The following is a 24,803-nucleotide window of genomic DNA, read 5'->3' on the forward strand; positions in this document are numbered from 1 at the left end:
ATTCTATTCTAATCCATTCTTTTTTGTTGGATTATGTTTATCCACCCGTATTCTTAACACATTTAGCTTCTTTATATTCTCTGTGTTCACTTAATTGTCATGTTTTTGCCAACAATTCTTTAGTGTCCAAAAACCTTGTTGCTGTTGTTGTTTGTCAAAGTAATGATTGATTTCAAAGTATTTTTCATTTTTCTTCAAAAAAAAAAAGAGAAAGAAAGAAAGAAACCAAAAAAAAAACAAAAAAACAAAAAAAAAAAAAAACAGATGGTTTGTGATTGCAGGTAATTGCAACTTTTCTCTTACCTTATTCTACTTTGTGTCTGTGCATATATACATACAAACACTTTATTTGTTTTACCTTGCATTATCTATCTATCTTGTGTCTGTTCTGCTGTTCTGTGATGTTCTGTCCTCTTCTCTTCTGTCTCATTTTGTTCTTCTTTAGAACATTTTATTCTAATCCCTGCTTTTTACTCTCCACTGCTTTCCATTCTAGTCCACTCCTTCCCTTCTATTTTGATCTATTCTACTTTTCTACACGGACAGTAATTTGGATTTTTTTTTCCGCACAGAGGTTTAAAAAGCTCAGAACACATTTAGTGAAATGCAGCATGCCAGCTCCTACGTGCATTCTGAATGAGGCTAGTAGTGATATTTGCGTATAACAGAAGCACCGCCTCCCTCCCATTGGACAATGTGTACGTGAGGGCGTGGCAAGGAAAGATGAGAGTTGCAAATCCATGCCCTTACTGGGAAGACATGGAGCGCTATGGACACAGTCTACCCGAATGAAGTAGGAATCTCAACAGCAGACATAAATGTTTCTCTGCTGAGTGAAACTATCGTTTTGAGAGACTGAGAGCAAAGAACGGGCGGCCCAGTTGAGGATGGAGTGTGCATTTGACGCACAGAATCTGATCTCCATTTCTTTGAGGAAAATCCAAAGCTCCAGGACGCAGAGAGGAGGCATCAAGCTCCACAAGAACTTACTGGTAACGTACGTACTGAGAAACGCCAGACAGTTTTATATGAGCAAGAACTTATCGCAAACGCAGAGGACACATCACTATGAGGACGTAGTTGCAGTCCGAGAACGGCACGACTATCTTGAATTGACAGGGAGCTTAACGGAGTTGGCTGATGACTTCTACTGCAACTTTACTGGGGTAGAGTCGGACACTTGGCACTGCGGAGCGCACCAGCCCATCGGCCAGCCTGCAGAGGTGGCGCACCAAGACGCATCTGCCTGCGCAATGGTTCCAGCAAGTGACTCTGAACTGATGGTTTCGGAAGCCTGTTGGAGTTGTGCGGACAAATCCTCGTGGGACGTACCTGTCCTAAACGCACAAGCTAACCAAAAGACTGTCCTGGACTTGGACACGCATGTAGTGACTACTGTCACGAATGGATACTTCCACTCAGACTGTTGCGCGCAGACAAAACAGCCGCAGGGCGCGCAGTGCTACAGTAAAAAGCGAAAGATGGACACAAGTTATCATATTGTTGATCCAGAGTTTTACTTGCCGGACTTTGGGCTACTGCCGTGCAAACGGATGAGAACTGATGATGATTCACATTCAGACTCGGACCAGTTGGACAGCACAAACATCTCCAACCTGATCTCAGTGTTGGGCTCAGGTGGACTATCTGAGTTTGTGAGTTGGCAGCAGACGGACCTTGAGCAAATATTCGCCGCTCAAACTATTTGTTTAAAACATACACTGTTATCAGGCAGCGGCTGGACCAGAGCAATTGAAGCATTCTGATTTGAATTGTTGTTTTTCTTTGTACCGTTTTATTTTGTTGCCTTTAAATAAACTATGACACGACTGCAAGCCTCTCTCTGTTATTTAAAATTCTGTTGAAATGTGAAATATACAGCGATCATTGCATTTCCGGGTAACTTTTGCACATCAACGTTTCTAGTGTCATACTGAAATATTTTCTCTCACTACGATATTTAATTTTACATTTGATTTAAACCTATTTTTTATATGAATATTTTAGTATCGGGGTTATGCTCTGTCTTTGGTTTGTATTTCCTGAAGAAACGAGTTGTCGCTGCTTCTCTTGAAAGATGTTGGAAGAGCTCCACCATGTGGCGTATAAAGATCTGTACAGCCCCCTGCATCAGATCAACGCAGAACATCACCCTGTAAAATGTATAATTTATGTCAGGGTCTGTTTTTATAAATCAATAAAACTCACATTATTTAAAGCTGATGTATCGGCTTCACATTGCATTTCAAATCGTGGAAAAATAGTTTGCTTTACACTTGTTATGTAAGCATAACATTGTGCATATTATGGAAATCTAACCAGCACTATGGGATATTCTCCAAATTATATAGCTGATGATTAAATCTTAAACATTTTACTTTTGCTTTCTGGAGTATTAATATTTTGTATAAAAAAATGTGTTGATGAAATGAAGCAGGAAATAAGTGATGTAAGTCTGGGTGTTGCATGTTATGAAAGGGGAGGCACGCATGCACCAAACTTCGTTAAGAAAAGCAGGAGTTTTAGAGTAGAGCACTCACTTGTGTTTCCTCGGTGGTCCGAGGGGGGCGGGTGCCTGAGAATAGACAGTATGGTTGTCCTTGAGACATGACTGCCCGAGGGTTTCCCATCTATATTCCCGGGACAGTCAAATACCTAAGCGCGTCTGTGGGACAAGATGTTTGCTGTTTTTGTCAGAGCCGCGGTGAGTCTCTGTTTTCAGCTCGCATGCATTTTAAATGCGTAGTAATGGACACGATAACGTAATGTTTGGTTGTACCTGGACTGGGTTCAGGGGGTGGGGTGTGCACAGGACAGCAACAATGTCATCATAGTAGGTCAAATTATAACATGCGTTTCTCGGCTATACGCAAGCCATCACAGTGTTTTCGCATGGTGTGTTGGGGTTTTATGTGAGTACATAGCATTTTTAGCGGCTTCCTGTTGTGGCATTTTGAGTTACGTTAGCCTAGCATAGCTGTTAGCATAACGTTGGCTAAACACGCATGCAGCAATAAAAGCTACGGAGGAAACAGTGGGGTTGTTTTTCATACAATGAATTTCTTGTATAACAAATTGTTTAATAATCTTTGCTGCTGCATATAGTGCGACATTTTAAACTAAGACCGTTATAGTATCAGTGATAGCATTGTTTTAATTTGAAAATACTTACCGGAAGTTGTGTATTTTGGCTAACAAAATTTGATACTATGATTGTTATGTAGGTGATTACATAACGTTTACTCGGGTTGAAGCTTTATTTAAATTGTTTATGATAAATCATGGAGTATTTACTTTAATGTAGCCTATTAATCTAAATTCTAATCTATATTTTGTTTCTTTTTTTTTTCATAATATCACGAAGGGCGTTTGTCGATTACCGACATTCACATACATGAAGACATACGTATTTCATGTGTGTTTGTTTTAGCTACAATTTCAAAGGTTTAACTGTCACCCTTCTATTTATAAGCGGGCGGAGCCACCACCAGTTAGTCCAAACATGCAGTATGAGTGATGTGCTTTGTTGTTTTGGTGTCGGGTGTCATAGACCGAGTCACCTTACTGCAAAGTGTGTGACTTTGTAAATGAAGACGTGTTGCTCATAAAACCCTACCTTATTCTAACATGAGTCATTAAGTCTTTCATGATTTAAAGTTAATTATTTGAAGCATTTCAAACCCAGATTTGTGCAGCAGTATCTCCCAGTTGTTCATATGTAGTCTGACTAATGTTGTGGTAGTTTTTGAGTGCTCCATATATGCTGCATGTGTTTCAGCTGCGGCCTGGCATGGTGCGGCCTTCTCGCCTGGTCAGACCGGTGACCCAGATTCCAGAGAGGTCCCTGGTGCACCAGGAAGGTTTACCAAAGCTACCTGTGCCACCCCTGAAGCAGACATTTGAGCGCTACCTGGCTGCTCTTGGGCCCATTGTTAGTGAGGAGGAGCTGGAGCACACCCGGCAGCTGGTGGAGGAGTTCATCAAGGGCGGGGTTGGGGAGAGGCTGCAGAGAGGCCTGGAGCGACGGGCACGCAAGACAGACAACTGGGTAGATATCTGAGTGTCTGCTTACTATGATAGACATCAATATGGGTGAAGATGTGCACAATAAGCAGAAGTTAGGGAAAAGTACACAGAAGCATTTTGCATTATTTTCTCTGACTACTGTTTTGTTTATGTAGCTGTCAGAATGGTGGATGCAGACAGCCTATTTAGAGTCTCGTATGCCAGTGGCAGTCTACACAAGTCCTGGGGTTGTCCTCCCTCGCATGCACTTCCAAGATCGACAAGGACAGATGAGGTGAGCAACCAAGGTTTACTGTTAAAGCTGTCCAATTGTTTAAGACATCTGTTGGTATTAGAAAAAGAGAAGACAGCACTAACTGTACTCTAAAGTCTCTTCAGTTTCTTTCATCAGGAAAAAAAAATTCACTTAATATAAGCACACCCATGAGTTATTTCCTGAATTACACAAAAAACCTTTCAATAATATTTACACTGCTGAGGTGCAGGATAAACTTTGAAGCGGGAGTCTCAAGCCGACCTTTGTGCCGGCTTCTCTCCACATGCTGTCTATTTAAAGCCCTGCGGCTGCTCACAACATTGCTCAGCTGTTTCTGGCTACTATGACCCATGGGATATGCAGCGAACTCAGGAAAAACTCAGAAAACAGTGACACAGTTTTAGTTGTACAGCTGGATTGCACAGTGAGATAACTTGGAACATATCTATTTTTAGGTGCACTACTGTCATAGAAATGTGAAAAATACTTTCACAGTCACTTTAAAACACTCACACAAAATAAACAGTAAAATTGTCACAAAAAAAACGATGCCTTTGTTTTTGCAGGTTTGCTGCTAAACTCATCGCAGGAGTTTTGGAGTTTAAAAAAATGATCGACGCGTAAGTTTCAGGTCCACAGAGCTCATGATCATCATGATAGGGTTTAAAAAGCTTAAAAAAGGTAATATGAGCTGCTGTGTTACAGTGAGACCCTACCAGTGGAGTACCTGGTTGGGCAGCCGCTGTGTATGGATCAGTATTACCAGATCCTGTCGTCTTGTCGAATCCCTGGTCCAAAGAGGGACACTGTCATGAATTACACCATCGGGATGACACCTCCCACTCATATCACTGTGGTCCACAACTTCCAGGTACTCTACATGACACAAATGATCTCTGTCAGTCTGACTTCAGCAGAATGAAAATTGTGATGGAACAATCATTTGCATCTGGTTTTCCTCCCAGTTCTTTGTTTTAGATGTTTACAACAGCGATGGCACCCCACTGACAGTTGACCAGCTGTACATGCAGTTAGAGAAGATCTGGAACTCCTCTCTGCAGACCAACAAAGAGCCTGTTGGCATCCTTACATCTCAGCATCGCAACACCTGGGGCAAAGCTTATAACAACCTGATTAAGGGTGAGCAAAGAAGAGTCAAAAAGTAGAGTTGAGTTTACAGAAGTGATATTGATCATTTTAGAGGGGTTATGTTCAGGGAAAGTTTGATCTTAGATGTTGTTTTTATTTTACTTTTTTTTAGATAAAACAAATAAGGAGTCAGTCCGTGCCATCCAGAAGAGCATATTTACAGTGTGTTTAGATGCCCCGATGCCACGTGTGTCAGATGAGTTGTATCAGAGCCGTGTGGCTGCTCAGATGCTGCACGGAGGAGGAGCTCGCTGGAACAGTGGCAACCGCTGGTTTGACAAAACATTACAGGTCAGTGTTCAGAAAGAAATGACTCTGCATTTTGAACAACAGTCGCACTTTTGTTCAGAATTTGATTGTACTTGTAAATTCTCCACAGTTCATTGTCGGTGAAGATGGTACATGTGGGTTGGTGTACGAACACGCCCCTGCTGAGGGTCCACCCATCGTGTTCCTCATTGATTATGTCGTTAATTATATGTAAGTGCTTTTCATTTTCAAACAAGCATTGTCCAGGTTTTCAGAGCATTTTAAATAGACAAAGTGTGTTTTATCAACAGGCGTAAAACTGAAATGGTTCGTTCCCCCATGGTGCCTCTGGCCATGCCTGAGAAGCTACGTTTCAACATAACACCTGAAATCAAGAGAGACATTGAGAAAGCCAAGCAGAACATGAACATGTATGTAACATGCAGTTCTAGTCATGGTGATGATCTCATCTCTGTCAGACGTTTTTGTTTGACTCTGGTCTCATTTGTTCCTTCAGAATGGTGCACGACCTAGATGTTAAGGTGTTGATGTTTTCTCATTTTGGGAAAAATGTGCCAAAGCAACATAAACTGAGCCCAGATGCCTTTGTGCAGATGGCTTTTCAACTTGCCTACTTTAGGTAAGCAAGATCCCCTAAAACAAAACAAACGTGTTGGTCATTGAAATAAACTGTTTAGTTCTTATAGTGTATCCTGTTTTCTGTTTTAGGATGTACGATATTTGCTGCTCTACATATGAGAGTGCATCGTTACGAATGTTCAAATATGGTCGAACAGATGGAATCCGTGTAACTACTGCAGAGTCCACCAAATTCGTCCAGTCAATGCAAGACCCAGCTAAAAAGGTGGTGTAAACTACATACATTTTCACAACAAATGTACACTTCTTTGCTTGCAAGCTGTCTTACTGAACTGTTAATATTTTCACCAGAACACAGAGAGGCTGGAGCTGTTGCAGAGAGCTGTTGAGAAACATAAGGAGAACACATACAATGTGAGAAGTATAAATTCACAGTGAATCATGGATTTGTCTCACACTTTATGGTTTGTCTCAGAGTTTCACGTTGAGTGTTTGTGTTTCAGGCAATTCATGGCCAAGCTGTAGACAGACACCTCCTCGGCCTGAAGATGAAGAGTATTGAGGACCTGACCTCCATGCCTGAGATATTCATGGACACCTCTTATGCAGTGGCTCAGCATTACAACCTCTCCACCAGTCAGGTAGTTTTAAACATAAGACAACCAACAGCCTTTCACTCCTGAGCGCATGACATTTGTGGTCATGTTTGTCTCTGTTTGCCCTCATCTCTGTGTCCAGGTTGGCTCTAAGACAGACTGTGTGATGTGCTTTGGTCCGATGGTGCCAGATGGCTACGGAGTGTGTTACAATCCCATGGATGAGCACATCAACATCGCCATCACAGCCTTCAACAGCTGTGAGGAGACGCATGCTGCCAAGTTTGCCCAGGCTGTGGAGGATGCTCTGTTGGACTTGAGAGCTCTGCTAGAAGACACAGCTACAGCCAAGCAGTGATCCCACGCAGGAGCCTGGCATGATGGTCGTGTCCCACTGGGCTGTGTGTGAGCTGCAGTTGAACTGGTGCCGGAGTCACTGGCAGAGTGCCAGGCTGACGTCGACACACAAAGTACTGAATGTGCTGGAGTTGATGGGAAAAGCGGGTATCACAATGTTTTGGGAAATACGATGTTTGACAATGCACTGCCTTTGAGAGGAGAGGCAATTCTCTGTGAGGGAAATTCTATATTTAGGGTCCTCGGCCTGAGCCAGGGCACCTTCTAGCAAGAGCTAGAAGGTGCCCTCGGCCGAAGGCCGAGGGCACTATTGTATTTCGTCCGTTTCTTTTTTTTTCTTATTATTCCGCCCCGTCAATGAACGCTAATTTGACCCCCTAAACATGCTCAAAAACTCACCAAAATTGGCACACACATCAGGATCGCGTGAAATTGCAATTTGATACCAAACATGACCCCCTACATCCCATAATAAGCTCAATAGCGCCACCTAGGCACACGCTAAGAGCCCTAGCTCGGGCTAGGAATGTCGTAGAGAGATGAAACCAACACCAAAATGCTCGTGTCATCGAGACGCAAAAATCATACGCTGCTACCCTGGACCTATCTCCAACAGGAAGCCGGCTATTTGCCTCACAAAATTAAAAAAAAATTTTTTTAACCCTTTCTGCAAAAATTTTCTCCTCTGAAACCAAAAATGGTACAGGTTTGAGACTACCATCACATGACAGACTAGACCCTGCTCTCCAAAAGTTGTGAAGGAAGTTGTTGTTTCTGGCCCGGTTTTTGAATGGTGAGCCCTCAAAGTTGCCAACCGCTTTTGGCCGATTTAGGATTTCTCCATGTTAGCAGATGAGGAGGCCGGATTTCAGCTCAAAACACACATTCTACTAGTGTCGCATTTGGGCCTCTAGACAAAAAACTACAAGTCATAGAGCTTTAAAAATTACATGGTTGGATTCCTGACAAAATTGTCTACAACCATATGATATTTTTACACAGATTAAGCCAACATTGTGACCTACAGGACAAGTAGTTTGGACGTTTCTCATAAATAAAAAATCCATTTCCAGCACTCTTCCATCTGTCTTGTGACGCATTTGTGCTTCTAGAGAAAAAAGTAAAACTCGTACAGCTTTTAAAATGCCAAAAATGGATTCCTGACAAAAATTCCTATCAACATGATATTTTTGACACAGATTGGGGTAAAATTGTTGACTCTGTGAGGATTTCTTTACATTAGATGGCTGATAAACTCCACCTCTTCACTCTGATCACACTAGTGTCACGCTAATTAGAATTCCAAGCATCCAGCTGGTGATGTCACTCAGCTTAGCAGAGGATATGTTGCCATGGTATCAACTGACTCCCTGACATCCCATAATATTCTCTCAGAGCCACAAGGCTCACTTCCACCTAGGCACAGCAAAACCGCCCTAACAGGGGCTCGGAATGTAGTAGAGAGATGAAACAAACGCCAAAATGTTCGTCTCATTTTGTTGGACACATTGGAGGGAAAACCGGCAGGAGCCCGAGGACCCGTCTAACGCTGCTTGCAGCTTTAATGTTCCTGCTGCGTTTCTTTATTATTATTCCCTCCTACGCGTTTCCTCTAATTTGACCCCCTAAACATGCTCAAAAACTCACCAAATTTGGCACGCACATTGTGACATCCAAAAAATTTGATAAAATAAAAAAAATAAAACCCGACATCCCATAATAATCCATCTAGAGCCATAAAACCATGAAAATCCACTCAAAACCACACAAAAATGGCTCTAGCTCGGGCCAGGAATGTCCGAGAGACATGAAACCAACACCAAAACGTTCGTCTCATTGAGACGCACAACTTTGTGGGTGGTCTTTTTTCGCCTATCTCGCACAGGAAGCCGGTAATTTGCCCGCCAAAATAAGAGTTTTCTGAAATTTAAGCCTCTCTACAAACATTAACTTGTCAATAACCAAAAATGGTACCGGCATGAAAATTGGCTCACATGACAGACCAGACCCTGTTCTACAAAAGTTGTGGGGGAATTCGTTGTTTCGGGCCCGGTTTTCGAATGGCGAACCCTCAAAGTCGCCGACCACGCAATGTTAACAGATGGGAGAGGAGCTTCAGTGAAGCAGTTGGGCCTCTAGACAAAAAAGTAAAAGTCGCACAGCTTTAAAAATGACATGGTTGGATTCCTCACAAAACGCTCTTCAAGAAAATCATATTTTTACACAGATTAGGTCAACATTCTGGCCTACAGGATGAGAAGTTTGTCCTTTGGGGAATCTCATCCTCCTGCACTTCTGTGATGATGTCACACACTGATTAGGGGTTCCACACAGCTGGTCACATGACTCAGCAGAGGCAACAATGACTCTCTCCTCCATTAAAGTGCTTATTAGACCCCCTGAACATGCTCAAAAACTCACCAAAATTGGCACACACATTTCAAGCATCAAACTCTTCAATATAATACCAAACATCCCATAATATGCTCTCTGTCCACATCTACAACATTAAAACAGCCATAGCAGCCAGTAGGAATGTCCTAGAGAGATCAAACCAACATCAAAATGTTCATCTCATTAAGACGAACAAATTATTTGCTGACACCCTGACCTTTCCCAGACAGAAAGTTGGCTATTTCTCTTCAGCATAGCAGAGGATACGTTGCCATGGTATCAACTGACTCCCTGACATCCCATAATATTCTCTCAGAGCCATTAGGCTCACTTCCACCTATGCACAGCAAAATAGCCCTCACTGGGGCTAGGAATGTCCTAGAGAGATGAAACCACCACCAAAATGTTCGTCTTATTCTGTTGGACACAGTGGGGCCAACAGCATGATAGTAGGGCAAAACCGGCATGAGCCCCGAGGACCCGTCTAACGCTGCTTGCAGCTTTAATTTTTTCTTATTATTCCACACCGTCAATGAACGCTAATTTGACCCCCTAAACATGCTCGAAAACTCACCAAAATCGGCACGCACATCAGGATCGCCAAAAAATTCGAGAAAATACCAAACATGACCCCTGACATCCCATAATACTCTCTAGAGAACCAAAAAACCTAAAAAAAAAAAACACAAAAACACACAAAAACGGCCCTAGCCGCCACTTGGAATGTCGTAGAGAGATGAAACCAACACCAAAATTTTCAGCTCAATGAGACACAAAAATCATACGCTGCTACCCTGGACCTATCTCCAACAGGAAGCCGGCTATTTTGCCTTTCAAAATAAGAGTTTTCTGCATTTTTTCCCTTTCTGCAAAAATTTTCTCCTCTGAAACCAAAAATGGCACATGCTTGAAAATACCATCACATGACAGACTAGACCCTGCTCTCCAAAAGTTGTGAAGGAAGTTGTTGTTTCTGGCCCGGTTTTCGAATGGCGAGCCCTCAAAGCCGCCGACCGCTTTTGGCCGATTTAGGATTTCTCCATGTTAGCAGATGAGGAGAAAAGATTTCAGGTCAAAACACACATTCTACTAGTGCCACATTTGGGCCTCTAGACAAAAAACTAAAAGTCATAGAGCTTTAAAAATTACATGGTTGGATTCCTGACAAAATTCCCTACAACCATATGATATTTTTACACAGATTAAGCCAACATTGTGACCTACAGGACAAGTAGTTCGGCCATTTCTCTAAAGTAAAAAATCCATTTCTAGCACTTTTCCAGCGCTTTTACAGCGTTTTTGTGACGCATTTGGGCTTCTAGACAAAAAAGTATAACTCGTACAGCTTTAAAAATGCCAAAAATGGATTCCTGACAAGCTCTTCTATCAAATATGATATTTTTGACACAGATTGGGATAAAATTGTGGACTCTGTGAGGACTTCTTTACATTACATGCCTGATAAACTCTCAGTCTCCACTCTGTTTGGGGTTCTGTCACGCTAATTAGAACTCCACGGATGTGGCTGGTGATGTCATTCAGCACAGCAGAGGATACGTTGCCATGGTATCAACTGACTCCCAGACATCCCATAATATTCTCTCAGAGCCATTAGGCTCACTTTCACCCTATGCACACCAAAAGAGCCCTAACTGGGGCTAGGAATGTCGTAGAGAGATGAAACCAACGCCGAAATGTTCGTCTTATTTTGATGGACACATTGGAGGGAAAACCGGCAGGAGCCCGAGGACCCGTCTAATGCTGCTTGCAGCTTTAATTTAATATATTGTATCATATATACACTTGAAAAGAAGGTGATATGCTGATTGTAATGTTAAAAGTATTTATTTCTTTGTTCATACAGTGCCATTTCCATGTCCAGTCCTCAAAAGGATTCTGTCCTGTTTGATTTAAAGATTTTGAGTGCTTACATTTGTTTCTTATTTGCTTCAGATTAAAGTAATGAGCTTATTGAAACCAAAATGGGAATAAGTAAAAGGCATAAGCAAAAACTGAACAACTGCAAAGGTAAAGAAATGTGAAATAGGAATGTGAATCCTTTTTAACACAGTTAATAGTAGGTATCACAGATACACAAAAGAGTATTCAGCTCTGAAGCTCTGTTCAGAATGCAGGTAGTCTCCATGAAACTCAATCTCAGCCATGTTTCCAGAGGAGTGCCAGTGAAACAGCTGCTGGCCTTTAAACACATTTGTCTTCAGCATATCCATGTCTCGGATCTGAACACAACACAAAACAGGGCACAAGTTAACACACTCAAGCTCTTCCCTCCCTCCAATGTGTGCAGTGTATCAGAGCAGTTTGTTCGCACCATGATGAATGTAGACTGGGAGTTGCTGGAGTCGAATACTAATGCTATATGCAGGGCTTGGATCCTGATCTTCACTGTGGGAGGGGCGTTGATGAGGACCCGACAGGTGTGGTTCGTGCTGGAGGTTGTAGGGTTCTCAAAGATACCGCTCGGGGAAAAGAGTTGAATGTCACAATCTGTGCAGCACAGACAGTAAAGATTAAGTGCATGGGGTCAAACATTGGAAACAACCTTACCCTCAACAGCATCTGCAAGACAGGAGGGGTTATATTAATTCACATTAATGAAGCACAACATGGTAAGTTTTAGTGTGGGTATTTCTAGACAGTTGAAATGTTAAAATCCAAACCATCTCAAAAAGAAAAGAACACAAAAAGCTTTAAATCTTTCAGCATCCCTCATTTAATTGCAAGTTTCTTGTATTGGATTGCATTAGACAGTGCAAGTGTTAGCAACATTGCACACATCTCTCTGGATTCAGTTGAAACCTTTGTGTTGCAACACTCAGACAATGAGCTCACATTATTTAAACCCACGCTGATTCCTGACACGAAGAGCAGCGACTTCATTCACTCTTACCCTGATGGTGACTCTTCTTTGTGCTTTTCTGCGACGTGTACGTGAACACGACTCCGCTCTCAGGAGTGAGCGTACTTTGACGTACAAGCAGAACGTTGGTTCTGGTGGTCATTTCACTGCCTACTATCTGCTCACACTTCTTCACAAATGCTAGGCGGTCAAAAAATGCAACATTCTCCTCTGTAGAAACAGAAAGATAAAATGGTTTTTGAAACAGCAAGGGCTGTGACACTTTCATTCTTTGTGTTTTTGCTGAATCTTACTTCTCCTGCAATTTAAGGAACCAGATTCCACTTTAATGTGAATGATCTCATCCAGGGGTCGGCCTATGGAGACAGTGCAGCGGCGGCTTACATTTCTCAAGTCCACTGTGCCTGATTCTTCCAGGAGCAGCTGCCCACATGCACCTGTGAAACAAAAGACGCTGTATTGACAGTCTCTCAGCTCAGTCTCTGAGGAAGTTGCCCGAGTCAACAAGCACTTACTTCGCCTCAGAGTTGGGGTGGGTGTTGCAGTGGTCTGCAGGATGGGGATAGTCTCTGTTGGACTTAGAGGAAGTCTCCCCTCCTCTGATTCGTTAGCCTTTCTCTCAGTTTGGCCTGCAGTGGTGACATCTGAGGTGGGAGACATGTCTCCACAGCTGTCTACAAAGCAGCCTTGGATAGTGATGGGTTTAGGCATGTGCATACAGAACAGAGGGCTGATGGGTTCAGGGTTTGAGGGGCCCATGCAGGACACAGCTCTAGACTGGATCCCATAACCACAGGGTACTGAACACTGGAGAACAATGCATAATAAGGATAGTTGTTATAGTGATTTATCTCTTATAAGCATGTGGTTATAAGTTATTTCCATATGATGATAAAAAAAAGATCTTCAGACCCCAGAAACTTAAAAATGGAAAGCCATTACAACCTTTATTATTTTCAAAATGTTTAACCCTTTCCTTTCCCTGACAATGCTTGGATTAGCTTTATCATTCATTAACTTCATCTTCTAAAATTTATGATGAAAAAAAAACAAATATGCTACAATAAATTTCTCAGTTTTAAAATTGCTATCAACTAACCACTAGTCTAAAACACACTCTTCAAAGTTTATAATGACACTATGTCCCACAGCATCCTTACTTATGAGAGCCTGACAGCAGCGGATGATTTAGCTTTCATCTTGAAAATGTAATAATAGATATTCATTCATTTTCTGTCATTAGACTTAATGAGCAATCACCTAATGGTTTCATCCTGAATCTAATCTCATCTTATTGCAGTTCATTTGTCTTCAGTGAAATGTACCTGGCTCCACGGTTTCACCTCCCACCTAAAGGTGCAGACCTGCACCAGGCAGGGCACCGTGACGGCTGGTTTGACAGCTGCATGGCACTTTTCCTCCGGGACTACACTCTCTTTTCCCTGGAGGAACTGGACACATGACACGGTCCTCTGAGCTACACCCAGATCACAAGACACGGAGCAGGGTGAGGTGCTGAATACCTTCCACCTGGACAAATGACAGAGGAATTCAGACCATTCTCGCTTTGCAAAAATAGATTTCACTCGTAGGAATGTGTGTGTTTTACCTTGCTGGGCAGCTGTGTGTGTTACATGAAACCACTGCTGCAGGTTTGGGAAAGTCACTGCACTCTGAATCCTCCACCAACACCTCCTCTCCCTCTGTTTCTACAGCACAGTACAGCACTCTGTTAGCCACCCCTCCTCCACACGACACACTGCAGACTCCTTGCTGAGAGCGCCACCTGGTTGCCATAGAGGATATGAGACTTACAGCATCAAAAGAAAAAATGAATACCCAATTTTGTGCATTTTTGTTGTCTCACATTGGAGGGCAGGGTGATGTACTGCATGCCTCAGAATAAGGAGGAGGTTTGGAAGAAGTGTCACAGTTAAAGTCCGGCACCCCCAGTCTGGTCTGATGCTCCACACAGGAAAACCACACCTGCAGGGTTCCTACATAAGCATCAGGCTTTGGTTGACCTTATCTGCAGAGATGATGCTGTTTCTTGGTGGTGGTCAGTTTATTTCCTACTTACCGTTGTCACAGGATTTTGAGCACTGGCTGACCACAGGACTCCATACGTACACAGGAATCTGTCTGGACCGAGGCATCAAACCAGACTTCAGCACAGGCTGAACCTGGACAACAAAAGCTTTGCTTAGACCAGATTTACTGTGTTAAAAACAAGCAAGAGGTCAGTCAGTTAAGTCCTCTTAACCTGTCCTGTGGATTCCCACCCAATGGGACAAACATCCACCACACAGGGCACAGAATCAAATGGTTTGATCTCCTTTGAACAAAAGCTTTGATCCACTTCAACATCCTGGCCTTCTTCTGGACGCACACATGACACAAGGCGATTTGCTTCTCCTGGCCCACACACTGCTGAACACTCGCCTGGCTCTGACACATGCCATCTGTAAGGACACATGAAAGAGAAGTCGCATAAAAGCTATTATTAGAGAAGGAAAACACTTCAGCTTTCTGTTGTCACAGATTATTATGTTATCCATGCAGAGGATCCTTCACTGAATGCCTTTTATTTTTGAGACATTTAATAGAAAAAGTATTTTAAAAGATACTGAAACATCATAAAACTATAACCAGTATATGAAGTCATGAACAATATGCAGAGAAATGCAGAGTGCGCTTAGTCTTGAACTGTATTTGAATATAACTAGTCTTTATATTTACAGTTAAAACTGTAAAATTCAAGACTACAGTCATGTTTTTAAAATGGACTACTGCAGGGAGGGTCTTTTCCTAGGTTTGAATAGAATATTTAAAGCAGGGATGGGCACCGAATTGGGCACTTAAACAGGTACCAACCAAATTCTGTCTATCACGTAAATTTGCTACCTAAACGCATCCTTGTGACTGTGAGGGAGTGGAAGAGTAGGCAGTTTTCCATGGTGGACATGAACACAGCACTGCAAGTTTATATGTTGAGAAATAAATATGTTACATTGAAAAACTTTGAGATTTTATTTTTAAACAAATAAATATTTATTTCCACATATTTACACAAAAAAGTACTGGAAATTGGTACCATTGAGTACCAATACTGACTGCCAAGAACAGGGTATCGGTATTGTATCGTTCTGAATGTGAAAGATACCCATTCCTAATTTAAAGTAATCTCTGCATAGAAATTCAGTGCAGCTTGTATAACAGAAGTATAAGGAGTAACAAAAAGTGATATAAGAGAGAAAAAACAGCACTATTGCCTGACAAGTCTTGGTGTCTGAGACGTCTAGTCAGCATATAACACTGATGTGTATAATAACTATCCCAGTAATTAGTCTGTGCAGATTGATTTAGGTACTGTACGTGAGTCAGAGGCATGTCTATAAATAAGAGTGTAGTGATGTTTTCACCTGGCTGGGCAGTGAGGCAGGTTACATTTTTCAACAGCATTTGGAACATCATCTGTCCCACATTCAAAATCAGGAACCTTCACCGCATCAGCTCCGTTTCTCTGAACACATCTCACAGGACGCACTCGCTCTCCTCCACCACAGGAGGCGCTGCAGGGTCCAAACATCCCAGTTTCCCACCTGTAAGACAGTGAATTATTCATGTGCACCCAGTTGAGCTGAGCTGCATGTGCATGTCAGTCCACTGGGAGAGAACAGTGTGAACCTCACCTGGGGGGACAGGCTGAGAGCTGACAGGCTGTGTGAGGCGGTGTGGGTGGAGGAGCACTTTCACAGTTCTGCTCCTCCAAATGGTTGTTTGTGTCTTCACCCACACAGACGTACACATGCTTCTGCACCCCTTTAGAAAGTAAACGTATGGAAACAAAAGCTTTGGTATAATTACTCTGGCATAATAATCCACTGCCTCTGCATTTAATGATAATTAATTTCTAAATCCTTTCACATTTCAATAGAAGTCCAGATTAACCTTAGATCCAGATTAAACATGACATGCTTTTCATGTTTGTACTTTTTGTAAGAAATCCTTTGTTCATTCAGTGAAAATCTTATGTAATTTGCTATTCACAGCATCTGAGCAGAACATTGCGTGGGTTGATCTGATTCATTCAGTTCTATGTCATTACGAAAAAAAACCCCTATAATTAAGATATTGCACAGTTTTCCAAAAGATCATATTGATACACCTCATAAAAGTCCTTTTCTATGAAACATGAAAGCCAAAACAGTAAAAAGCAATCATTTTTTGAATTCGTAACAATTTAATACATCATATAAATATCTCATATGATCATCAGCTGCTCACCTGGTCCACAGGAGACTGAGCAGGGCGTCATGATTAAGGCCCATTTGCCCTTAGGTGTGTTGTCCGTCAGGTGACTCTTTGTGATAAGTGTGTAGTACTGGTAGCTAATATCTGGATTTGTTTTGTCTCCATATTCTTTTCCATATTTGCGGTAAACCTGAAAAAGAAAACAAATGTCTGTTTATGCAACAATATATTCCATCCTGATGACTTGTGCGTGTCTTCTTAAAAAGCCGTCTGCAGAGCTAGTGTTTCATAGTCTACCTCTTGAATCTGACATAAAATCATTTTGTAAACCTGTCCCTTGCCTGACCTGAACATTCATCTCCTCCTGCAGCGGCCCGGGCAGCAGCAGCTCCTCCATCTCAGGCAAAAGGTCAGAGGTCAGGTGGAGGCGGTACTCCAGACGGTTATCATCCAGTGGGGAGGGATGGGTCATATTTAGTGCCATGCTGCCCATCCCTGACACAATGTAGTCACCCCCAACTGTTACAGCTGTGAATACAAATTTTAAAGACAACACCAAGTTCAGTCCTGATTGAAGTGATCAGTGGTGATGAAAACACAGGTGATAACACTGACCCATGTGTGTGAAGAGTGGGGCCATGTTGACAATATGAACCTGTGTGGCGTTCACTGGCAGGGTAAGGAAGGTGGTGTACTCTGAAAAGAAAGTATGGAATTTTATAAATCAAAAAAAAAAAAATAGATTAGAGCCTTTACCATCGTGAGAAATGTATTATCTCAGCTTTGGCTGTTAGTTCTTTGTTTAATGCCATTTAGAGATGCTGTGAGGAGGACCTGTTTTAATTGGTCTGCATCACCATCTCTTGGTCCTAAGTTTCACGCACACTGTCGTAAAGATGTGACTGTTAACCAGGCGTGTGTTTGTTTTGGAAATAAATGGAGATCAGATCTGAAAATAAATTCTTTGTTCAAGACAACTTTTTACTGGATACAACACGACAAGGTAAGGTATTTATCAACAGCTATGTAGCGCTGTTGTTTGAAATGTGACAACAAGCAAACTCTGTACCGTAGTTTAGTAGCTGGCTATATGTTGTGCTACTGCAGCCAAGTGCTCTAAGACATGTCTGTAACATGTAATATTAGTAAATCCTTGTTAGCTTTGTCCTGCTACACATCTACCAAGCAGAGCTAACGTAACCTCACTCTTCATTTTATTGATAGACTCTCAAGTTTGAACAGACCACTGCAAAATAACTGCTACATGTGGGTTGGAATAAACATTATCACAAACAGTTTAGCTCGTGTTTTAGCCTTTAGCCTGTGCTGTTTAGGTTTCTCCTGCTCGTCTGTCCTTTTTCTGTTTGACAGTTAGGCTCCAGTATCCACTATCACTACTCAATTAATCACAGAAATCGTTTTCAACAGAGACTACAAGACTTTGTCCGGCCGGCGTGGTGTTGTCAACTTTGCTCGACCCAATCAGGAAGCTAAAACGTGGCATTTAGGAATAATCTTGGCACTGATAATCTCAGACTTTTTCAAGGCCACTTAGAATTACTTCACATCCACTTTAAATATGTCAAGAAACTACAATGGGTAAAAAGGTTATCAAAATGTCCAATGATGATATGTTATCTGTCACCTCTGGCTTGACCACCAGTGTAGGAGGCGGAGGTCAAAGTGCAGGATGATCCATCTCCGCCACACACTCCACACACATCTCTCACTTTCCCAGAATGCATCACACCATCACAGCCAAATAGCTGAGTGGAGACAACAGTTATATTCAAACAGTGTTAAAAACAGAGCGTGTATGAGCATTGGGATGCTGTTTTCTTGCATGCAAACTCTTTGTCATCATCTCTACCTGACATTTCCCTCTCAGACAAGCAGCCGTGGAGCCAAACGGAGGAGAGCTATCGAACTCACAGCGAGTCCCGTCCACAGACTGAGACCCTCGGCTCACTATGAAGTCCTCTCTGTCAGACTGGCACATGTACCTGCACTGCTCGTCCCCTGGTGATGGGAAGAAGCATTAATCACCAGAAGTCAGTGCTCTGTCGCTGCAGTAGTGCAGAATTAAGGGTTTTCTCCAGGCGTACCTGTAGCGAAGCCAACAGCAGGGATCCAGGTGTAAAAGGAGGCAATGTTTGGTTGCAGGTAAAGAGGGTGGGAGTCTGTCTGGGAACACTGTTCTGCCATGAAATCCAGCTGGTTGCGTTCACAAGGCTGCAAAAACATATTCAAAGAGTAAAACAGTTTTATTTTCTTAAAGTTTTCAGGCTTGATGATGGCATCTGGATCCATCACAGTCAGGCCTGAAGCTTCATCCCCAATCCTCCACAGCAGCATGCAGGGCAGGACATTACCCTTTATCTAAAATTGATTTTGAGAGTAGTTCTCTTTGCCCTTAGCTCATGGTCCAACTTTTAAATGACTTCAGTGCCACTGAGTCCCTGGGCCGTGCCTTTAATCCTTCTGTTTTTTTTCAGAGGCTTCCGAGCAAAGCCCAGGCTGCTTATTATTCACTTAGATCGTGTAAAAGTGGGATAATTCCAAGTACAATGATCCACTGGGTAAACAGCACTGACAGACTATATGGAGACCTACTGTAAACATAACAAGCAAGAGCTTACCTGCTGGAGACAAAGTTCAGCCTCAATATCAGGGCCCTCACAGTCATTCCCTCCAAAAGCAGGTCTGTCACATTACACATGAAAGTGTCACAAGGCAGCATTTTAATCAGGCTGTTAATGAGTTGTGCATGTTTCTCTTCAACATACACATGTAAATTAAAGTAAAAACCTTGGGTTATTGCACTTGCGTGTACGATGAGTGACCCCTCCACCACATGTCCGAGAGCAAGAGGTGAACTCCGACCAGCTGGACCAGGAGCCGTGCACCAACACAGAGGAGCTGAGCTCATCCAAGGACACACAACGCCCCCTCAGACACCACTACACACAGGAAATTCACATCATGGAAAACATGCATAGGCAATTCTGGGAAAATAATTGTAACAAAATGACTTTCTGATCAGAGTGCAGCATGTACCTGATTCGGTGCACACTCAGTCCCATCCAGCAGCGGGACCAGGAGGCGTTTGCAGGAGCTGTCATCATCAGGGTTGGTGTGACAAGACAGGGCACGACAAGCTGGCTGATGAAAAGGGAGAGTAATTTTGTAAACATGACTGGAGATGTGGGCATACTGTTTGTTTTGGCAACCATGCACCACCTAGTGGACACAGACTGATATTACAGGTGACTCACCAGGTCTGGGTTGGTAAAAGAGCAGGCCCTTGCAGTGTTTCCAAAAGCTATACGACACTGGTCATCCACTCCATAATAAAGTCCAGGTTTCCAGTCCTGCAGAGAGCCACCCAGTTCAGGCAGGTCCTTAACACACTCGGCTTTTCCTTCCCTGGAAACATAAACACATGAGACCTCTCATTATCTAACCCAGAGAGCAGCAGATCAGTACCTCACATGCAAACCCCACACTTAATTAACTGGAATGAACCGTTATGATATGACTTGTGGATGAAAAGGTCTTTCAGGAGAGTCCAGCCTGGTTGATGAATGAGAAGCTTTGTTGTGCACAGCTGCCATGCACAGGTGAGCCCACCTGAAGAAAGTGAACAGCTGCTGTCTGCTGCAGGGTGACCAGGTCAGATCCACACTGTTGTAACCTCCATCTGAGGCCATCATGAAGCCGCTCCTGCTGCAGGTGTTTCCCACTCCATCGTGGTTGATTCCTAAGCTAGGTGAATCCAAAAACAAGATGAACTCTTTGATGCCACATTACAAAGCTGTATGAATACAGTTTTAAAAGTAGACTTTTATAGAGTTGTGATATTTAAACTTTCTGAGTAGAGTAATCTCTATGTGCAGCAGATACACTTACTACAATTAAATTTGAGGACCTCTCCTCCAAGGGTTTGCTTCATTAAATGGTCTGTTGTTACTGCTCTCAGTTCTTAGTCTGATTCATTATACTCTATTAACCCTGCTGCATTAAACTGCTGCAAATGAATATCTTTTATGGGTCTTTGATTTTTTTTATTACAATTTATCAGTGCTCTCTAAGAAAGGTACATTACTTTTTGTGCTAAATGAGAAAAAAAAGTAAATGTAGTTCAAGCAAAATGCTTCATTTATATAAAACTTGATCTGAAGATGACAACTACAACTTTTATTAGATAGTTAATTCTACTTACCTGTTTTATTGCATGCCTGCCTGAAATCAAATATTAGAGTTTGAATTTCATATTTCCCAATTAAAAGACTGCCCAAGTTACAGTAGCACTAAACCTGAACTAAGAAGCCTCATTAAATTATGTTTATTTGTTGAGTTAAGTTAATTTTTTAAATATTATCATTATCTTGCATATTCCTATCTGATTATGCACTGGACTCAAATACGTAAATACTGTTTTATTTTTAATTACTTTTGCCCTTCTCTACATTTTTCTTTTATTTTTAATGAAGCATTCTCAACAGACTTATAAAACTTGGGTTTTAAAGTGAGCAGTGATATTTAAACTATTCCACCCATTGGACAGCTGATACACTTGCAGCATATTAATATGTGAATCTTTTCTCCAAGGATTTTCTTCGTTCAAACTGTCTGTTCTTACTTCTCTATCTACAAAGCGATTCACCCTAGTTTTTTAAGGGAGCTGCATATATTACAGCACATCATAACATTTTTGATGGTAAAATACAGAATGTTTCAGGAGAGTAACTATCATGTGGTAGTTAATGTGGGGAGCATATGATTGCCCTTTTTATTGGCATTTATCTACATTCATTTCTATAGATCATACTTCATTTAAACTTGTTTACTGCACTCAAACGGACTATCAGTGCTAAAAGTTAAATAAACTTCAAATACAAAATGCTCTCTCATATAAAAACATATTAACTTTGGTAATGTAGATTCACTTCTAATGATGTGTTGGATTCTCTTTTACCTGTGTCCAATTTCATGAGTGATGGTGATCCCCAGGTCAAAGCCTGTGTCCTCTGTGATCACACAACTCCAGTCACTGGAACAAGCCCCACCCAGCTGTGTTACACCCCTGACCTGTTTGTTCCCATCAGGCAACGCCAGGTCATATCTGTGAGGAAACATAAAGATTGAAAGTAGCAGTTCAATGACATGAATTGGTTAGGGAGACTTTGTTTGGTCTAAACCTGAAGTGACCTGAGCCTGCCCAAGTTACAACCTCTATCATCTAGAAAAGTCTACAGCCTATCCTTCAAAGTAAGATTATGTCTGGCTCTCAGACCCTTACTGTCAGATGATACTAAAGGAGAAGAGCCCAAAAATGTTTCCATTCAGGGGGTCAGTATGGACATTGTTGAGGACTATAAGTATTTTGGGGTTCATATTGACAATAACCTGGACTGGGCCATGAACACTGACGCCCTCTTCAGGAAGGTCCAGAGCCACCCCTATTTTCTGAGGCTGCTGAGGTCCTTTAACATCTGCCGGGCTACGCTCAGGATATTTTACGAGTCTGTGGTAGTCAGTGCTATCCTGTGGTGTGCTGGGATAGCAGGCTGAGGGTAGGTGACACCAACAGGGAAATGAGTGGCAAGAAGGGCTACTTGTCTGACACAAACTTCCTGAATTTTTTTTTTACTGATCATCATTTAATAAGGATAATATTAGTAGTAGTAATAATAATATGTCAAGAGACTGCTTACAAGTTAAAGTTAATTATTCCATGATCATTATTCATGATTACACAACAATGATGGTAGGAAAAATATATAGAATTTTGGATGGAACCTCATTGTGACCAGTGCAATTTTTGAAACATTCCTCATCGGCACCTTAAGTAGTTTTTAAGTGGTGCCTGTGGGCACCGTATTGATGACCCCTAAACATACTGATCCACAAAGCCAGGGACGTTGTGGCAGTAAAGCTGGACTCTCTGACAGAGGTGTCATAGGGGGGATATCGTCCATGTCATCTAGGACAATGTGTCCCATCCACTCCATGCTGGTTAACTACCGGAGTCTTTTGCACCACTGAGTGCCACAGGAAATTATTCTTGCCTGTGGCCATCAGACTGTACAACTGCTCACTCTGGGTGTCTTTAGGTTTACTCTGTACTCATTGGTTGAAGTAATAATATGCAATAATAACCTCTGAACAATAACCCATAATTAATGTTGTTATTTTCATACCATATGTTCTCAGTATAGATGTACATACTTATATTCTATTCTTATATTCATTTTTATGAGAAACTTATGTTTACATTTTGTAATTTTTTATATTTTATATTTTGTACTTTATTTATTTTTAACACTTTTTGAATGGCAATAGCTGTAACAAAGTATTTTTGGTTCTGATTCTGATTAAAAGAAGGCTCTACCTCCCATACTACTTTTTAGGACTCTAGATACCATAAGCAGGCTGGCATTCTGGGAGAGGAATGTTTTAGAGGGGGCGTAGGGCATTGTAGGATCTTTACAAAATGATGGTTGCCTCGCCATTAAAAGATTGGTGGGAGAGAAGAAGGATTTTCATCATCAAATAATGAGCACACATATTTTTCACCACAGCTAGTTACACACCTTGTTATGTATAGCAGAAGATCAGCATGTAGAGGGTCTGTATCATTTGAGGGGTTTATCCTTCTGCCCCAGTCACACACACTTCTGAGCGATGAAGTAATGTTGGTGGACATTTGAATCTCTGGCTGTAGGAGGGACCACAGCAACAAAAGTGAGGTACTGGTATAAAATCAAAAGGAAAGTGAACTAAAGGTGTGGTACTACAGCAGCATAACTGACCACTTCTTCTGCCTCTATATCATGTGGGTAAGTCTTGAACTTGATCCTCTTACCTCTGGCTCTGTCAGGATAATCATGCGGACCAGGTGCACCCTCATGTTGGCACCCAGGGTCATGTCTCTCAGCAGCTCTGAGGCCTGGATGTCAATTTGAGTATAAGTCAGTTAATCTGTATTCCAGACTGAGCCAAGTCTGATGGGACGATTATGTTGCAGTGCTGGTTCTATATCTGGCTGTGTAAACATTTCAACATGTAACACAGACATGGACATATAATCACTTTTTAGCCCATTATTCAACCTGTATTTTGCTCAAAACTGTTTATTTCCTTTACGTTTGTTACTGGCCTAGTGGACAAGTCATGGACAGTACAGAAAACCTTTATTTTACAGTATTTATGATCAGACTCACAATGTTTAGGTTGGTGAGGATGTATCGTTCTGTGTCTTGCTTGTGGACCTGCTGGACGTCAGGCCCGACCACCACCAGCAGTTCCAGGTGTGTGATATCAGGCATCAGAGCTGATCGACGCAGCCGTGAAATCTCTGCAAACATAAGGAATATTTAAATATTAAACAGAGGCGTGGTTAATTCTGTGCGTTAGCTTGATCACAGCACACATAGCCAATAAAGCTGGTTCCAGTGAATACTTTTATTCTTTTGTTTGGGCATACCTGAAGTGTCAGGAGAAGAACCAGAAGCAAAAACTATGTCTCTTGGACTGGAGGAGTGATGAAGCTTTGGGAGGACACAGACAACAACACCACACACGTCATTTGGGAAACAGCAGTTTTTAACTTGTGCAAGTGAACTCATACTGTGTGAAAATACAAAACTATTTAAGAGCTTTAATTCAAAATAATTTCCACGTAAATTCAGTAGAACTTGGTTGTGTCTCCGTGTAGGTTGTGGGTTTTCTAACAGGATGATAAGCAGTTTAAAGTTGAAGGGTTCAATGTACTTTACAGAAGCAGTGGAATCACTAACCACAGCTCTCCTGCTCTCCCCACAGCTTTTCCACCTACCTCGTCCAATGGAGAAGTCATTAGAGCGGCAGATCCAGGCCGCAGTAGGAGCAGACAAAGTAGAGTCATAAAAACCATGTTTCCTCTCCTCTCTTCCTGTGTGTGTCCACCTGCTCCGCTTCAACGCCAGTGCAATATGTGATCCTCCTGTTCTGAAGCAGGACTGAGCCCAGCAGAGAGGGTATGAGTAACAAGTGTTTG

General features: G+C 42.0%; 3 protein-coding genes across 5 annotated transcripts; 2 read left to right on the top strand and 1 right to left on the bottom strand.

The window, feature by feature from the left end:
• The first annotated feature begins 709 nt into the window (after positions 1 to 709).
• Positions 710 to 2,135, top strand: LOC141790739 (immediate early response gene 5-like protein). Its single transcript, XM_074670806.1, has one exon. The coding sequence runs from the start codon at positions 888 to 890 to the stop codon at positions 1,764 to 1,766; it is 879 nt and encodes a 292-aa protein (XP_074526907.1). The 5' UTR covers positions 710 to 887; the 3' UTR covers positions 1,767 to 2,135.
• Positions 2,136 to 2,502: 367 nt separating this feature from the next.
• Positions 2,503 to 7,462, top strand: LOC141791105 (carnitine O-acetyltransferase-like). Of its 3 annotated transcripts, none has more exons than XM_074671327.1 (14): positions 2,503 to 2,704; positions 3,779 to 4,048; positions 4,182 to 4,300; positions 4,849 to 4,902; positions 4,988 to 5,153; positions 5,248 to 5,422; positions 5,544 to 5,722; positions 5,811 to 5,911; positions 5,992 to 6,111; positions 6,198 to 6,320; positions 6,410 to 6,545; positions 6,632 to 6,694; positions 6,784 to 6,921; positions 7,019 to 7,462. In XM_074671327.1, the coding sequence occupies exons 1-14, from the start codon at positions 2,678 to 2,680 to the stop codon at positions 7,232 to 7,234; spliced, it is 1,887 nt and encodes a 628-aa protein (XP_074527428.1). In that variant the 5' UTR covers positions 2,503 to 2,677; the 3' UTR covers positions 7,235 to 7,462. The 3 variants fall into 3 exon arrangements, with proteins under 3 accessions (XP_074527428.1, XP_074527429.1, XP_074527430.1); XM_074671328.1 differs by lacking the exon at positions 2,503 to 2,704 and adding an exon at positions 2,815 to 2,833; XM_074671329.1 differs by lacking the exon at positions 2,503 to 2,704 and adding an exon at positions 3,202 to 3,220.
• Positions 7,463 to 11,487: 4,025 nt separating this feature from the next.
• On the bottom strand, positions 11,488 to 24,623 carry adamts13 (ADAM metallopeptidase with thrombospondin type 1 motif, 13). The gene is made up of 29 exons (XM_074669715.1): positions 24,603 to 24,623; positions 24,252 to 24,315; positions 23,989 to 24,122; positions 23,631 to 23,714; positions 23,359 to 23,483; positions 21,741 to 21,887; positions 20,393 to 20,527; positions 20,038 to 20,188; positions 19,820 to 19,924; positions 19,571 to 19,722; positions 19,402 to 19,465; positions 18,868 to 18,994; positions 18,633 to 18,781; positions 18,408 to 18,528; positions 17,378 to 17,458; positions 17,109 to 17,290; positions 16,796 to 16,952; positions 16,201 to 16,330; positions 15,931 to 16,110; positions 14,772 to 14,970; positions 14,589 to 14,691; positions 14,376 to 14,505; positions 14,118 to 14,294; positions 13,834 to 14,038; positions 13,024 to 13,315; positions 12,802 to 12,945; positions 12,539 to 12,718; positions 11,960 to 12,135; positions 11,488 to 11,867 (listed from the first exon to the last, which is right to left on the bottom strand). The coding sequence occupies exons 1-29, from the start codon at positions 24,621 to 24,623 to the stop codon at positions 11,712 to 11,714; spliced, it is 4,071 nt and encodes a 1,356-aa protein (XP_074525816.1). The 3' UTR covers positions 11,488 to 11,711.
• Between the last annotated feature and the right edge of the window lie 180 nt (positions 24,624 to 24,803).

This window comes from Halichoeres trimaculatus, unplaced genomic scaffold (genome assembly GCF_033239565.1).
Source record: "Halichoeres trimaculatus isolate MK-OKI-2021-1 unplaced genomic scaffold, fHalTri1.1 fHalTri1_scaffold_5, whole genome shotgun sequence".
NCBI classification, from domain to species: Eukaryota; Metazoa; Chordata; class Actinopteri; order Labriformes; family Labridae; genus Halichoeres; species Halichoeres trimaculatus.

What these genes read in the sequence shown, in the direction of transcription:
- adamts13 (XM_074669715.1), bottom strand. Translation starts at nt 24,623, where the DNA reads ATGACTTCTCCATTGGACGAG. An exon ending in CGCAAGTGCAATAACCCAAG is followed by an intron (nt 19,466 to 19,570) that starts GTTTTTACTTTA and finishes GTAATGTGACAG; the next exon opens with ACCTGCTTTTGGAGGGAATG. An exon ending in CTGCCTCACTGCCCAGCCAG is followed by an intron (nt 14,971 to 15,930) that starts GTGAAAACATCA and finishes GTGTCCTTACAG; the next exon opens with ATGGCATGTGTCAGAGCCAG.
- LOC141790739 (XM_074670806.1), top strand. Translation starts at nt 888, where the DNA reads ATGGAGTGTGCATTTGACGCACAGAATCTGATCTCCATTTCTTTGAGG.
- LOC141791105 (XM_074671327.1), top strand. Translation starts at nt 2,678, where the DNA reads ATGTTTGCTGTTTTTGTCAGAGCCGCG. An exon ending in CTGTGGTCCACAACTTCCAG is followed by an intron (nt 5,154 to 5,247) that starts GTACTCTACATG and finishes TTTTCCTCCCAG; the next exon opens with TTCTTTGTTTTAGATGTTTA. An exon ending in ACAACCTCTCCACCAGTCAG is followed by an intron (nt 6,922 to 7,018) that starts GTAGTTTTAAAC and finishes CTCTGTGTCCAG; the next exon opens with GTTGGCTCTAAGACAGACTG.